The sequence below is a fragment of the Cicer arietinum genome, chromosome 3 (genome assembly GCF_000331145.2).
Source record: "Cicer arietinum cultivar CDC Frontier isolate Library 1 chromosome 3, Cicar.CDCFrontier_v2.0, whole genome shotgun sequence".
Lineage (NCBI taxonomy): Eukaryota > Viridiplantae > Streptophyta > Magnoliopsida > Fabales > Fabaceae > Cicer > Cicer arietinum.
Genome location: NC_021162.2, coordinates 75,708,964 through 75,724,613, shown reverse-complemented (window position 1 = coordinate 75,724,613; position 15,650 = coordinate 75,708,964). Strand labels below are relative to the sequence as shown.

The 15,650-nt window shown below is 32.7% G+C and overlaps 3 protein-coding genes across 7 annotated transcripts; 1 reads left to right on the top strand and 2 right to left on the bottom strand.

Annotated features, from left to right (window-relative positions):
* Positions 1-150: 150 nt before the first annotated feature.
* LOC101514117 (uncharacterized) lies at positions 151-1,094 on the bottom strand. Its single transcript, XM_004494686.4, has 2 exons — positions 566-1,094; positions 151-429 (listed from the first exon to the last, which is right to left on the bottom strand). Exons 1-2 carry the CDS (start codon positions 671-673, stop codon positions 334-336), a joined length of 204 nt encoding a protein of 67 aa, XP_004494743.1. The 5' UTR covers positions 674-1,094; the 3' UTR covers positions 151-333.
* Positions 1,095-1,445: 351 nt separating this feature from the next.
* Positions 1,446-5,850, top strand: LOC101513586 (uncharacterized). Of its 3 annotated transcripts, XM_012714171.3 has the most exons (4): positions 1,447-1,700; positions 1,981-2,266; positions 2,367-3,997; positions 5,096-5,850. In XM_012714171.3, exons 3-4 carry the CDS (start codon positions 2,408-2,410, stop codon positions 5,477-5,479), a joined length of 1,974 nt encoding a protein of 657 aa, XP_012569625.1. In that variant the 5' UTR covers positions 1,447-1,700; positions 1,981-2,266; positions 2,367-2,407; the 3' UTR covers positions 5,480-5,850. The 3 variants fall into 3 exon arrangements, with proteins under 3 accessions (XP_004494741.1, XP_012569625.1, XP_004494742.1); XM_004494684.4 differs by having other exon boundaries at positions 1,446-1,700; positions 1,981-3,997; XM_004494685.4 differs by lacking the exon at positions 1,981-2,266.
* Positions 5,851-6,176: 326 nt separating this feature from the next.
* LOC101512623 (uncharacterized) lies at positions 6,177-11,798 on the bottom strand. Of its 3 annotated transcripts, none has more exons than XM_073366114.1 (9): positions 11,679-11,798; positions 10,690-11,108; positions 9,361-9,707; positions 8,550-8,799; positions 8,231-8,396; positions 8,038-8,140; positions 7,634-7,762; positions 6,777-6,995; positions 6,177-6,673 (listed from the first exon to the last, which is right to left on the bottom strand). In XM_073366114.1, the coding sequence occupies exons 2-9, from the start codon at positions 10,964-10,966 to the stop codon at positions 6,389-6,391; spliced, it is 1,776 nt and encodes a 591-aa protein (XP_073222215.1). In that variant the 5' UTR covers positions 10,967-11,108; positions 11,679-11,798; the 3' UTR covers positions 6,177-6,388. The 3 variants fall into 3 exon arrangements, with proteins under 3 accessions (XP_073222215.1, XP_004494738.1, XP_004494740.1); XM_004494681.4 differs by lacking the exon at positions 11,679-11,798 and adding an exon at positions 11,350-11,515; XM_004494683.4 differs by lacking the exon at positions 11,679-11,798 and adding an exon at positions 11,225-11,350.
* Between the last annotated feature and the right edge of the window lie 3,852 nt (positions 11,799-15,650).

The window sequence follows — 15,650 nt, the reverse complement described above, 5'->3', positions numbered from 1 at the left end:
TGGACACCTCTTTCAGTTGAGATATGAATTACACTAGATGAGGTAATTATGTTTGAACCACATCTCGCTGGGCTACTAACTGTAACTATTACTATTCAACAAAATAAATTTGATTCAAACGCATTTAATCACCATGTTACTCAAACATAATCCTCACAAGTCCATACTGATATTATTCTATGCATCTCTTTTTGTTATAGCATAATGAAGCTTGTGTGTATGTTTTAACAGCTTTGATACTAACTATAAATCAAAATGCAAAAAGAAGAAGATTACATAAAAAAGAAAGGGGAAAAGAAAAAAAATGTTACAATTACAATATGGAAAGGAAGTTCAAAACTTGGGTGATTCCTGAAACTCATTAAGTTTCTCTTCCCTCTTCCTCTTCAATTCAGCCTCATAGTTTCTGAGTCTCTCATTCATTTTCTCCTGCAATCAACAAAAACAAACACATTTCAACCACTAAAAAGGTAAAATCTTTGAAGATAAAAAGCAAAAGGGTTTCAGAAATCCACAACATTTATAGAGTGATCAATTGAGAAAGGAGAAGAAACCAGACACTAACCTTGTAACTAGTTTCAACAGAGTGCATAACATAGAATCCGAGAATGCCTCCAAAGATTGTGCCAGACATGATTCGAATGTAGCCCCATCTCTGAGAAGGAACCTTCATCGATTCAGCACTCCCAACGTTTCTATCTCTTAACTTACTACGGCGGCGGCAGCGTTGTCCGGTGAAGGTTGATTGAACGCGAAGTATTTAGGATGAAATGAAAGTTATTCGAGAGAGGAGTTGAATCGTAGTATCGGTTTATTCCATCGATCACAAAAAACGGTTCTAGGTTTACGGGAGATTTTACTGAGAGAGAAAGATATTTCTGCTTTTTTTTTTTAAGAGGGAATGGGTTTATGGGGGAAAAATTGAAAGCAAAGAAAAAAGCGTAAAGTGAATATGTGGGGGTAGAAGGAAAAATTCCCACTGCACTTGACTTGTTCAGATCGATTCTTCTTCTTCTTCTTCTGATGTTGGTGGTTACTTAGGGTTGTTTTGTTGAAATTGTGCTATAGGAACCAAAAACAAAGACGAGAAGAGAAGAGAGAGAGAGAGAGAGGTGATTGATCGGACGGTGGAAATGAAATTGGAGAGAAAGAGATCTAATAGGTACTAGATGACAAAAATCGATGGAATGGGTTTATGGGCTTTTCTTTTACAAAAATTGTTAATCATACCCCAACAATTATTACTAGTGTACCCCCAGGATGAAATAGGAATAGCGCGCGGTAGCAGCGAAGTTGGGAAACAAAACACAAGTCCGAGTCACGAGTAGTGAGTCCAGAGCGAGTCCACTTTGTTTCCTTTTGAGCTGTATTGTCATCTGTCAGCATTAATGGTCCATAGTACTTATTAGATCTCTTTCTTTCAACTTTCATTTCCACCGTCCGATCAATCACCTCTCTCTCTATCTTCTCTTCTCTTCTTTTGTTTTCCTGCTAGTCTTTGTTTTTGGTTCCTGTAGCACAATTTCATTTGGGAATGACAACTTCAACAAACAACCCTAACTAACCACCAACATCAGAAGAAGAAGAAGAAGAAGAAGAAGAATCGATCTGAACAAGTCAAGTGCAGTGGGAATCACTCTCTCTCTCTCTCTCTCTCACATGTGAAGTCTAAGTTGTTGCTTTCTCCTCCTTCTCACAAGGTAACTCTAAGTTGTACTTTCTTGGATTCTTGTTTCTGAATCAAATCACGGATCTTTTTTTCTTTTCCTTCTACCCCCACATATTCACTTTACCCTTTTCTTTGCTTTCAATTTTTCGCCTTTCTCTTTATCAATCCATTCTAGTATCATAATATCATTTTAAATTTGAACTTCCAAAACAAATTATTTTAATTCTTATCTCTCCTCTCTTATAATTGGATGCATTCTAATTCACAATATACAAGTGAGTCTAGATGTGTAAGTAAATCTTTGTTTGCAGATTTGGTTTGGTTGGAGCATTGGTGGACCATAAGATTCAGTTATCTACTTGGATTTCTCACTTTAACCTCAAATTACGGGACAATAATCTAGAAGGGTGAAGCAAAAACCTTTTCTATAGTCTTGCTTTTTTGATGCTGTTACTTACTAAATTGTTTTTGCCGGTTGAAGTAATCTCTTGTGGCAGGGGAGATCTGAAAATTGAACAACAAATTTGCATACATTACCCTTTTCATTGTTACCATGAGAGTTGATTGCAGTTTCTGAACTTTGATTGAAAGCAAAGGGTAAAGGTTATGGGGGACCTAGGCTTGTATAATTTGTGCTACATAACTCAAGATTGACCAACCATGGAAGTTAATGGAATTGTTCATGATACTGGTGTAGGAGCGGCGAGAAGGGAAAAGAGAGAGGTGGGTGACAAATCAATGGAAGATTTAACTAAATATGCACACAGTCCTGCTCACTTGGCAGTTGCGAGACGCGACCATGCTGCCCTGAGGCGCATTGTTAACGCTCTGCCTCGGCTTGCTAAGGCTGGCGAGGTCAACAATGAAGATGAATCTCTTGCTGCTGAACTTCTAGCTGATGAGGTATCGTCTGCTATTGATCGCCGTGATGTCCCTGGTAGGGAGACCCCTCTTCACCTTGCCGTGCGTCTTAGGGATCATGTCTCCGCTGAGATATTGATGGCTGCTGGTGCGGATTGGAGTCTACAGAATGAGAATGGTTGGAGTGCTCTCCAAGAGGCGGTGTGCACTAGAGAGGAAGCTATTGCCATGATTATCGCACGGCACTATCAACCTCTGGCTTGGGCCAAATGGTGCCGTAGACTTCCCCGCATTGTTGCTTCGGCAACTCGTATTCGTGATTTTTATATGGAGATAACTTTTCATTTTGAAAGCTCTGTAATTCCCTTTATCGGACGCATAGCCCCGTCTGATACTTATCGAATATGGAAGCGTGGTTCTAATCTCCGCGCTGATATGACCCTTGCTGGTTTTGATGGTTTACGCATCCAACGGTCAGACCAAACGTTTTTGTTCCTTGGAGAGGGCTATGCCTCAGAGGACAGTAATTTAACTCTTCCACATGGTTCTTTGCTTGCTCTTTCACATAAGGAGAAGGAAGTCACAAATGCTTTGGAAGGAGCTGGTACACAACCAACAGAATCTGAAGTTGCCCATGAAGTCTCCTTGATGTCTCAGACAAATATGTACAGACCGGGTATTGATGTTACTCAGGCTGAGCTTATTCCCCATTTAAATTGGAGGCGTCAAGAGAAGACAGAGATGGTTGGGAATTGGAAGGCAAAAGTTTACGACATGCTTAATGTGATGGTGAGTGTGAAATCAAGGCGAGTTCCAGGTGCTATGACAGATGAAGAGCTTTTTGCTGTGGAGGATGGAGAAAGTATGGTAAATGGGGAAAACAATGATGAATATGATGATGTGCTGACTGCTGAGGAAAGAATGCAATTAGATTCTGCACTACGAATGGGGAACTCTGAAGCTGCTTGTGAAGATGAAGAGCATGGGGTCTTCGACGGTCAAGAAAATGGTTCATCAGTTTCCAATGAGAATACTGAAGCCAATGGCGTGGTTAAAGAGAAGAAGAGCTGGTTTGGTTGGAACAAGAAAAGTTTGAAGAGCAATGGTGATGACCCGGAGGATTTAAAAACATCCAAGAAAACTTCAAGGCCAGATAGTAGCAATCAGAGATTAAGTGATCAACAAAAGTTAGCAGCCGAGTTTCCGAAGGAAGACAGTGGAGACACTAAGAAGGGAAAGGATAAAAACATTAAAAAGAAGAAGAAAAAAGGAGCAGTCAGCGAGTCTAAGAATGAGAGTGAGTATAAAAAGGGTTTAAGACCTGTCTTGTGGTTGACGCCCGACTTCCCGTTGAAAACTGATGAGCTTCTGCCTCTCCTTGACATCTTGGCAAATAAGGTTAAGGCTATTAGAAGACTCAGAGAGCTTTTGACAACTAAGCTTCCTTATGGAACTTTTCCTGTCAAGGTAATCCAAATACTATCACTGAAGTTCTGAACTTTTTATGCACTGTTCCTCTGACAGAGTGCTCATATTACCTGTAGCTGCCTTTTATCGGCAGAGAGTAGGATAAATATTTATTTCTCCGTATAAATATATACCTGATAAACATCTGAATTTTATCTGAAGTTGTCTAGGTTTCCCAACTTTGATGAGATTCTGACTCACGTGGGTCTGTTTCTTTTATTTGGTCATTCTTGTATCACATTTGTGCATGAGTATATTTTGAATGTCTTGTATAACAGATAATTATCACATGATACTTCTGTTACAGTTAATGTTGGTTAATCATGTTAAGCTACTGTGAGTATGATATAAGACTCTTTCATGTGCAAAGCCAAGATTTGCTGCTATTGTTTGGATGGCATGGTAAACTTAAGTGGGTTTTCCAGTTTTCATTTTTTCCCCTTCTACACTGTTTCATTTTGCCTAATGAGTTCTGTCAGTTGGCAGAGAAAATGGGATGGTTAGCACACTTGAATTTGACTTATCGCGGATTAGTTATGTCTCAGTCGACCGACTGAGATCATCAGTCTGGTTAGCTTATGTTAGGATATAGAAATAGGGATAATTAGGAGTTTGTTAGTAGTTGTGTTCCTAGGTTGTTAGTAGTTGTATAGGAGTTACAGTTTTGGTGTTTCTGTTATTAGTTAGTTACCTTGGACCTAATCCCTATCTTAATGTATTGGAAGTCTTTAAATAGAAGCTTCCACCCCTTTAAAATGATCTTTTATCAAATTTAGAAATTGAGTGGTGTAAACCATAGTAGAAGCGTATCCGCTCTTGTGTATCATTTTCTTTGGAGAGATTCTCTATTATTTTTTATCTTTTTGCTAAATATTAGTGTCCTTCCTCTAAATCCTTGGAATCAAATTCTTGGGTTCCTAACAGCTTATCTCAATAAAAACTTCAGGGAAATCAAACTATGTCTGAGTGTTGGTGTGATAAAATTAAGCCTGATTTCTGCGCATGTCTCTCTGTGTTGTGGCGCGTTCATCATACATGCTTGTTCTTTATAATGACTTTTGATTTTAAATGACAATTATAATCTCTTGTGCTACACAGGTTGCTATCCCTATAGTCCCTACTATCAGGGTGCTTGTTACTTTTACAAAATTTGAGGAGCTTCAGCCAGTAGAGGAGTTTTCGACACCACTTTCCAGCCCTGCACATTTTCAGGATGCCAAATCAAAAGAACCAGAGGGTTCTGCATCATGGATTTCATGGATGAAAGGAAGTCGCGGGGGGCAGTCCAGCGACTCTGACAGTCACAGATATAAGGATGAAGCTGATCCTTTCAGCATACCTGCAGACTACAAATGGGTGGATGCCAATGAAAAGAAACGTCGAATGAAGGCAAAGAAAGCCAAAAGTAAGAAACATAAGAAGCCACCAGTGGCTAAATCTGGAGATGGAGTGCATCGCGGCACTGAGGACATAGAAGAATAATAGTAATATTACAGTGTGGTATCTCAGTGAATTTGCGGCTCTGATAATTGATGCTATAGAGAAAGTCTTTCTTTGTGCACAGTGCCACAGCTGACTTTACATTTCAATATTGAAGGGTTTCACTAAGAGTTTACTAGAAACTTCTTGTGCAACCAATTGTTATTAGCTATTAAAAAGGTGCCTTCATTTTTTTTCCCCTGTTTTGCCAAGGAAGCTGTCTTCTAGAAATTGTTGTTGTATTGTCATGTGAAGTGAAGTTGAAGAGCAAGAGTCTAGCTCATCAATTGCTTGGCTTCATTCTAATTTTCTTTAGATTACCAATATCTGTATCTACACCTATGTCGATGATCATCGATTTTACATTTTCTTGAGTGTTGTTCTCCTTTAGTTACTTTTCTTTATTAAGATTTTGTATGTTGTTTTCAAAGGACCTATCATAGTGAAGTTTGTTCAAATACAGGATGTTTTTTAACTTCGGGAGTGTGAGCTGATCACTGTCAAAAGAAAAGTTCCATTGCATCTGCATGATTTATAAGAAGTCAATTGTCTAAGCTTTTGGTTTTAGGTGATAAGTAGCAATCAATATATCTCTCTTGTTACGTTTTTTTTTTCTTCTCCCAAAGCATTACTGAATTATCTACAAAGTCCCTCTGCAACCAGCAGAAAATATGCAGAAGAACCAAAGAAAATAAATAAATAAAAGACAAGAATAAGTATCTAGATTCTTTTAATTCATAAGATTCTTTAGCAATGTGTAATATTATTGTACATTGATAAATTAATAGATAAGAATTTACATTATTTTACAGAAGATTACAAAAATCTATTCTGTTATATTATCAAATAGTCAAAAAAGTTGCTCACAAATAACCTAATTACCTAATTTACATTACATATATAATGTAATCCCTACCAAAATCTGTCCTTGTTGACACTCAAGTAGCCAGACATGACCTTTCCTCCAGTATTTCTCATTCCATCTATAAGGAAGCACCAAGTAGAACCCAATGCTCCAACGAAAAAATCAGAGTCAGCAGCCATCAGGAAATTAACAAGTGGATAATTAGTGCTTCTCTCCCTTCCTAGGCTGCCTTCATACTCAGCCATTGACACATTACTCCTATCTTGCCTTCTTACCTTTGTATAGTAAAAGTTCCACCTAGAACTATACTCTTTGGTTTTGTCAATCACTTCCTGAATCAAATGAACTTAATGATGATTAAAACACAAGAAGGTAGAATAAGAAAGCTGATAAAAATTCATCCACAACAACTGCTGTAGTAGTAGTAGTGCCTACCTGCATCTCTGTAGATAGCCAAATGCTATTGAGATTTGGGAAATGACTCCTAATCCTATCAGCAAGCTGCATGTACGCTTCAAATTCAACCACTCTCATTTCACATGCTTTATCTCCCATCCTTACATGCATGCTTAGAAGAGGCCTTGGGACCCATGGCCTGTGATTGGACCACACGTATTTGTCAATGTCAGCAGACTTTGGCCTTTCACCATTCTCCTGAGGCATCTCCAGAAGTCAACACATGACAATATCAAAGCATGTAAGAATGGACAAACAATAGGATTTGGATTCCTTGTACTCATGCAATCACAAAGAGACCAACCTAAACCATCAGATCAAGGTCGCTCACATTCTAACTTTGTACCTTGGACCTCATTTACCAAGTCAGAATGTTTGATCATAATCCGATGGTTCAGATTGTGCGACTGCATCAAATGTGTTATTCTTTGATGGAAGGAAATCCATATCCAAAATACATCTATGCATGGCACTAGGTTTAGGCTTTGATCAAGAATATTCAAGTGCACAAACATAAAAGAGCAAAAGGTGAGCTTGGATTCTTTGTAGCTGTCTAGCTGTTCCAGCCAAATGTCGTCCGCTGGATCGAGTTCCAACGGCCAAGATTTGATCGGTCGAGCTGGATAGACGCAGAGGATACGATGTTGAAAAAACTCATACTATCTTCCAACTTATCATACAACCATAGCATTGATTTTGAAGGAAATATTAGGTATATTTCCTAACAAGTTACAATGATCCATTTGTATTCTTCCCATAAGTATATAGATGTAGAGTATAGGCATGTGCATTCTTGTCCATTTAGTCTTCTATATTCAATAAGAAAAATAGTTAACCTTTGGCCATTCTTCAGCAAGACTTTCTAGCACCATTTTTGCAGCTATTTTTCCAAAGGCAGCATGGCGTGCCTCATTCAGTAAATTGCATGTATACTCAGTTGGAAACCTCATTAAGTAGCGTACAGCCTGAGAAATAATATTTATGGCAACAAAATTAAACCGTTAACTATTCATGTATGATAGTTAGTTACAGATAGAACGTGATATATTATAACTCTCATGGATTATTAAAACAAAAATTAGAGTGTAGGTTGCAGTGTTATCAATAGCAGATTGCAAAAAATAAAGATTTGTTCAAGTTCTGCTACACAACAACGATATAGCTCTTCTATAGCTGCCCCTTGACTACACTAGTAAGTTGTTTTTGTAGTATATTGCTAAGATGAGGATATAAAGAGTACCTGCGCTCTCCACCACCGTCTATCCATTTTTCTATGAGAAGCCACCAAACTACCATTTATATCGGTTGTCGGTTGCAAATAATTCCACGGATCACCCCATATCCTGCATCATACATTGACATAGGAAGATTAATATGGAAGCAATCATATCATATATTTAGGAATGCTTGCAGTTCTTGTGATGAGAGCTTGCCTAGGAGTTGGTCCTGTCCATATATGCTTTGATGTATAATTTTCTTTTGTGGTCAAAATTCCCTTACTCAATGCATCCTCACTTTTCATAAGTTCCAATGCACGTCCAAGGCATTGAAGGGAAGTTTCTGGAAAGAAGTAGCAATTCCAGCTAGACCGGGAAGACCCTGCATGACATCAAATTTAGGAAGTGATTCATTATAATGAATCGATTTAGTATTGAATCGAGAAACCACCCGCATGTATTATAAGTATTGAAAACCATGGTTAATTAGAAATGAATATGCAGCCTTATATAGAAAAGGTAACAAAATTTATACCCTTGCAACCATCATGGTCAGCCCTATTGTAGAAATTAGTGACAAGGACTCTTCCTTCGTTCATTGCAATAGCAAGAAGTCCAGACATTCCAGCAATTTGAGCTCCAATGCCAAATCCAGGTAATCTTTCCCAATCAGCTAAAAGGAACTTGACATCTTGGTTGCTACAGTTTGATGGATGCTGATGGATCCATATGTCACGTTGAACTTTTCTAGTTAGAGGATAGTTTTCTTCATCAGATCCTGCAATCTGCAACAGCTTCTATAAGTTACAATTTTTTTTTATCATCTATTACACTTCATGAATCTTCCTCAAGTGTCTACTCTCAACATGTTATTCTGATAATAACAATAATTTGTTTAGAGCAACAACCCCGATACAAAAGAATAAAGATATGAAAACACAAAAGGAAGAACATATGATTTTTGATCGCATAGTTCGGCCAATTTTGCCTATGTCTCCTACTCTAACAGAATCCAAATATGATAATAGTTTTCAAAGAAAATACCAAAATTACTATGTAACAAATTAAAACATTCAAATTTATCTAATCTAAGGAATATCTAAGAATGTATACTGTATAGATGCAATCAAAAACTACCACATTAAAATTACATACTAAAACTAGAAAGATTCATGTTACTGCATTAGATCATATTAAAACCATCACACATTAAAATTTATTATTACTAATGTAGTTAATATTAAAAAAAATAAAAATAAAAATACGGGAACACATGAATAGTGTTACAAATCAATGAATCATAATCAGCAAATCTATAATACAATACTAACGATTGAGAAACATACCCAAGGTGGATAAGCACCCTCAGATACAGTTTGATGTATTTGAGGGTGCATGTCCAACGATCCTTTCCAAGTTGTCCATGGTGGAAATTTATCATTTCCTATACGCGTATCGAGACGCTTATGTAGCTGCGGTTTCACCTTGCAATTTTCCAAATGTGGAGGATTAGGCAAATTGGACTCACTAATTCCAAGTTTCAACAAGCACTCACTTCTCTCAGTTTTAGTAGGTTTAGTTAACACACAGCTCCAAGCTGAATTAAGCAGAGATACTCTTTCATCTTGCTCTTCAAATCTGCTCCTCAAATCTGTTAATCTCACTGTTTCTTGTGGCTTAAAGGAGCAGTGTGCTGTTGTCACCATGGATAAAAGATGACACTTTTGTTAATTTAATTATAATAAAACTGTTTAATTACTACATGAATGTATAAAAGTTTGCAAGTGATACCTGCATGATTGTTTTTCAAAATGAAATATTGATTGAATTTAATTTGTATATATACTATTTTACATATGTATCTAATCACATTTCACCATGTATATATACTATTGATTGATTTGACTAAATGCATTAGTAAAAAAGTCAGTTCATAGAAAATAATCTGATTATGCAAAACAAAATAATGAGCATAGTGTTAAGCTCTCCCTAATGTAATATGCTAATTGTTGCAAGTGTGGTCAAAGTCAAAAAGGACAACTATTAAAGCATGGTTAACGTAAAGTAAGCATTAGTATATAGTTATATATGTTACTTCATGTACAATCCTTAAAATTCATACTCATCAAGTTTGCTTCACCAATAAACATCCTTAAAGTTTCAACTGAATTTGATAACTCCCTCAGTCCCATAACAAAAGAAACATTTCCAAAAAAATTATCCTAAAAAGAGTATTATTTTTAGTTTCTAATGCAACTTTTTTTTTCTTTTAATTGCACCTTATAATTAATATTGTAAGCATCATTTCTAAGTTCTTCTTCTTCTTTTTATATTTATAATAAAGAATATACATCAATAATTACTAAAAATAATTTACTAAAAGTATTTTTCTCTTTCTTTCATTTATCGTCTTTTCTTAATTAAACTGAAATAATCAAATGCGACCATTATTATAGCAAGAAGCCGGCAACTCTTTGTAATGTACAAACTTTAGGAAAACAGTAGGATTGATATTAACAAAAGAAGAAAAGTCATACATAAGAAGCTGTTATACTACATTTATTGATAAAGCAGTTAAAAAGATAATTGAATATCTTCACTTTTTATTAACTTGAAAAGGTAATTTTACAACAAAAAGACATCAAATGAAAGTAATTAAAGGAAAATAGACTTACTGATGGTGGTATTGAGATCTGAGTTCCATGATAAATTAAGCATTGGCATGGTTGTTGAGAATGAATAGTGAGGAAACAGAAAGGTACCAAATGAAGAAAGAGTAACCAAAATCAAAGAAGCAAAACAGAGTCCACAAAGAAATCCAACAACACAAATTTGACATGAAAATGAAGTACTCATTTGCAGTGCTTTCTGTGAAACCACTCTCTCAAGTGACCTTTGATTATTACTATTATTTAATGTCTCCATTCCACTATTTTTCTCTTCTTTATGCATTCAAAAAACAAAAAAGTTTCAATCTTTTTCTTCAAAAATTGATGGAATACTCACTGGGACAAGAACCTCAGAAAAAGGACATGGATATTGAATCCTGTCACCTCAAAAAAAAACTTGTGGGCCATCTCTATCTTTGTTCCAACTGCAAAAAAAAATGCTTTAACTGTGAAGTTTCCATCAGAATACATTAGAAGCTAATCAAGAAAAGCATGAACAAAGTTGGATAAACTAAGGTAAGAAAGAATCAGGTAACCATACAAGAAAGAATTCACAGATTTTCTTGACAATTCATTTGACAACTCTTCATTAACTGAAGATCATCAAAGAAGAAAAAGAAGAAGAAGAGACAATTGAATTAAGTTGAAATGATTAAAAAGGCTAACCTTTTATTAGAAGGTAATGACCCTAGAAGAGAAAAAGAATTATAAAAATGGAAAATCTTGAAAATTAGAGTAATTAAAATTTAAGGAAATGAAATAAAGGGAAGCCACGTAGGGTTGAGTTTGATAATGACATTATGAAAGACACATACATAAGAAGTGAGTGAAGAAGACAAAGAATCTGTGCAGACAGTTATCAGAAACAGTGAGGCTGATTTTGAAACTCAATTAAACTTTTTTGTTTTATTATACAATAATAATAATAATATAACTTTGTTTTAGAAAAAACTTAGAAATGTTGAAAAGGTGAATGAACGGAAGAGGTTAAGTACCTTTGAGTTGTACTAAAATGAGGTAAGATGAAGTTATACGTAACCATATATACTTAAGAAGTGAATGGCACCAACCAATGTAGAAAAGAAATTGATTATATGGTGTTGCCAATGTTCTTATTATTAGTATTATAGTACCATAATCTAACTTCTCTTCTCTCTTTTCATGATATAGATACTTCTATTTGGAGTGAGATAAATATGATAAAAATAATAATATTAATAATATTTATTGTATTTATATCTTTGTAAATAGAAGTGTAAATACATTAAGTTAAATCAAGATGATCTTAGCTCTACCAAAATGGTCCCTTTCTCTTCCTTCCTTCTCATTTCTAGTTAGCTAGCTGTCCCTCAACTACACTCTCTCTTCCTTTTTTCGCTCAACCGTTTCTCTTTCTTTATTTTATTTATTGACATTATTAACTAATTATACTATAATGATATTTAACTACTATCTATTTTGTTCATACATATTAAAAATAATAATGTAAAGATAATAAATAAATTTCTAGATTATTCGGATCAAGTTGTCATGTGTAGCAAAACGAGCATTTTATTGTTTGGCAAGTCTCCTAAAGGGGGAGAATTTACTTGGTCCCATAATTGTGAGGAAGCTTCTCAAAATCTTAAGGAATAGTATTGGCTATCCATCAAATCTTTACAAGGAAGCTTTTCAAATATTTAATTTTTTTAATCTTATAATTAACTTTGGGAGGTTTCTATTTGAATAATAATATCGATATTTATCGATTGAATTAGAATTAAAGATTTTAAAATATTTAATTTTAATCTCTAATATGAGTGACATACAAACTAAAATAACTTTATTTAATAGTGAAAATATAAATTATAAAAAATTAATGTATTTGATTTAAAATAAATATATAAATTAATTTTAATCATACAAATAAATTTGTAAATATTAAACAATGTTAATATTAGAGATTAAAAGTAAAATGATATATATTTTACAATGAAAAGAAAAAAAAGAATAATAGAAATTAAATATAATATATTTATAAAGTTGTATAATCTCATTTCTCTTCTTAATTAGGATACTGATTACGAAGGAAGGAGAATGAGAATGGTCCCATCTCTCTGATTTATAGCTAGCTTGCAAGCTGTCCCTCAATAAACTGCAGTGCATGTACTCATTCTCCCTTTTCAATAGGTTCACTTTCTTTACACTAACTGAAACCAAATGAATACTAATAATAATGGTGTACTAATTATTATTATTGAATACAACGCAATGACGTGGCACGGAGACATTATTTTTCTTGATGATCATTAATTGTGGTAATTCATTGGATATGAGTTATTATGACACGTTTCCTTTTTGTTTATGTTTCTTAAGTTAGTACTTAGTAGAATTATATTAGATTAAATTACATTAGAGTAGGGTTTATTTCGTCCTCAACAAATTTGTTTGCTTTCTCAAGACGCGCGCAATAATCATTATGAAGACGGTAAAACTCTAACTTCATTCAGTTGCAAAGTGAAAATATGTTAATGGTAGGAGAAAAAAATAACTGAGTCATGAGAAATAGGAGAGGAAAAAAAAAACTTTTATTATATAGTAATGTTTATAATTAATTAATTATATTTTATCATTTAATTAAAAAATAATTCAAACATAATATAACACATCATATTTTTTATTATGTCTACAAATGTGTCAATCAAGTTGTTTTTCAAAAATGAAAATTTTGTTATACAAATGAATTCTTAATTTTTTTTATTATTCTCAAACATTCTCTATATTTAATGTATTTTTTTTATCAAAATAAATGCATATACACTAATAGAAAACAAAAAATGATGACTAAAAAATATATATATTATACTTATTTTATATGATAATATTAATAATTTGTGAAATAATAAAATTCATTGATTTTGTTTGAAATCATGTATGACCGATACTCAATAATGTAAAATAAATATCAAAATTAATAAATATTAAACGTAGAAGAATCAAATTTATATTTTAGAACTAGTTCCCCTTTAAAAAAGCAATCATGTACATATTACTTTTTTTATTTTTGTTATTTTATGTTTTAGTGGAAGATGCCAACCCTCTCCTTTTAAAAAAAACAACTGAATTTTTTATAAGAAATAATTTAAATTATTAGTTATTTATTAATAATACATTTAATTGATTAAAATTAATAATAAAATACATAATTTTTTAAAAGATTGAACAGATGTATGAATAACATTTGTATAATATTTTTTATTATGATTAAATATCACACATAGTCTCATTTTTTTAAAATTTTATCCATATTATTTATTTCAATTCTAATACAAATATTATTTGAACCACTATTCTTTAAAAAAAACGTGAGATAACTATATATAAAAATGAGACATAAACAAATATAGCCAGATAAAAATATTTCATCAATTGTAGGTTTAATTGTAGTATTAGTCTATAAATTGATCCATTTATTTTAAAAGTCGACAATTTTGATCTTTTTTAAATTTTTTAATTAAAAAATGATGAATGTTAATAATTATTAATTATATGCCGTCGTATCATATATTGTGTTATTTAAAATATCTCATGGCATCATTTTTTAGTTAAAACATCGTAGAGAATAATCAAAACTATCGACTTTCAAAATAGAATGATCAATTTTATAAATCAATAAGAATAAGGAGATTAAACTTGCAATTAAACCTTAATTTTAATGTTTAACGAGTATAGTTAGAAAAATGAATTTTTTACCAATATATCCTAGTTTTTAGGATTGTTAACCAAAATATCCCATTTTTCAATTTGGTTACCAAAATGTCTTACTTTTTAGGATTTACTTGAAAACTCTCCATGGGGGAGCGAGCGACCTGCCAAAGACCAAATTTTTTTTCCTAATAGGAGGTCGCTGGACGGGGATACAACCTCCCAAAGAGATTTTACAAATTTTTTTAAATAGTTTTATATATTTTATGTAATTGTTAAATAATAATAATAATAATAATAATACATTAATAAATAATAATAATAATAATTACTATTATTATTATTATTAATTATTATTATTGTTATTATTATTAAAAATTGTTATAGTTAAAAATAATTATAATTAAATTAAAAATAATTATAATTAAATTAAAAATAATTATAAGTAAATTAAAAATAATTAAAATTAAAATAGGAAATTAATATTATAACTATTAAAAGTAATTGAAATTAAAAACAGTAAATTATATTATAAATTTAAAAAAAAAATATTAATAAGAAAAATTACATTAATAACATGAAACAAAACACATTAAATTAATTTAAAAAAATACATCTTATTAATGTCCACCTAAATGACCTTCAGTTCCACATCTAGGATTTCGTCGAACTCGTCTAGCCATTTGAATGAGTTGAGGTTCTTGTGGTTCATCCTGAACGTTAGTTGTAGGTGGATTAGAACAACTACCAACTTCCGTATAAGTTTGACGGATTATTATACATGGAGTCAAACACACCATAAATCGACTGAAGAGTTGTGCACTGAGTTCCAAACAAATTATAGAAAAGCTCATTTTCTTTTGGATGACCAGAGTTGGTATTTCTGGAACCGGAACGTAGTACTGAATCGTTGGTGGATATGGAACTTTTATAAAATAATTTACTGTTTTTAAATTTAATTACTTTTAATAGTTACAATATTAATTTCCTATTTTAATTTGAATTATTTTTAATTTACTTATAATTATTTTTAATTTAATTATAATTATTTTAACTATAACAATTTTTAATAATAATAACAATAATAATAATAATAACAATATTATTATTTAATAATTACATAAAATATATAAAACCATTTAAAAGAATTTGTAAAATCCCTTTGGGAGGTAGCATCCCCGCCCAGAGACCTCTTATTAGGAGAAAAAAATTTGGTCTTTGGCACGCTCTCTCCTGAAGAGTTTTCAAGTAAGCCCTAAAAAGTAGGACATTTTAGTAACCAA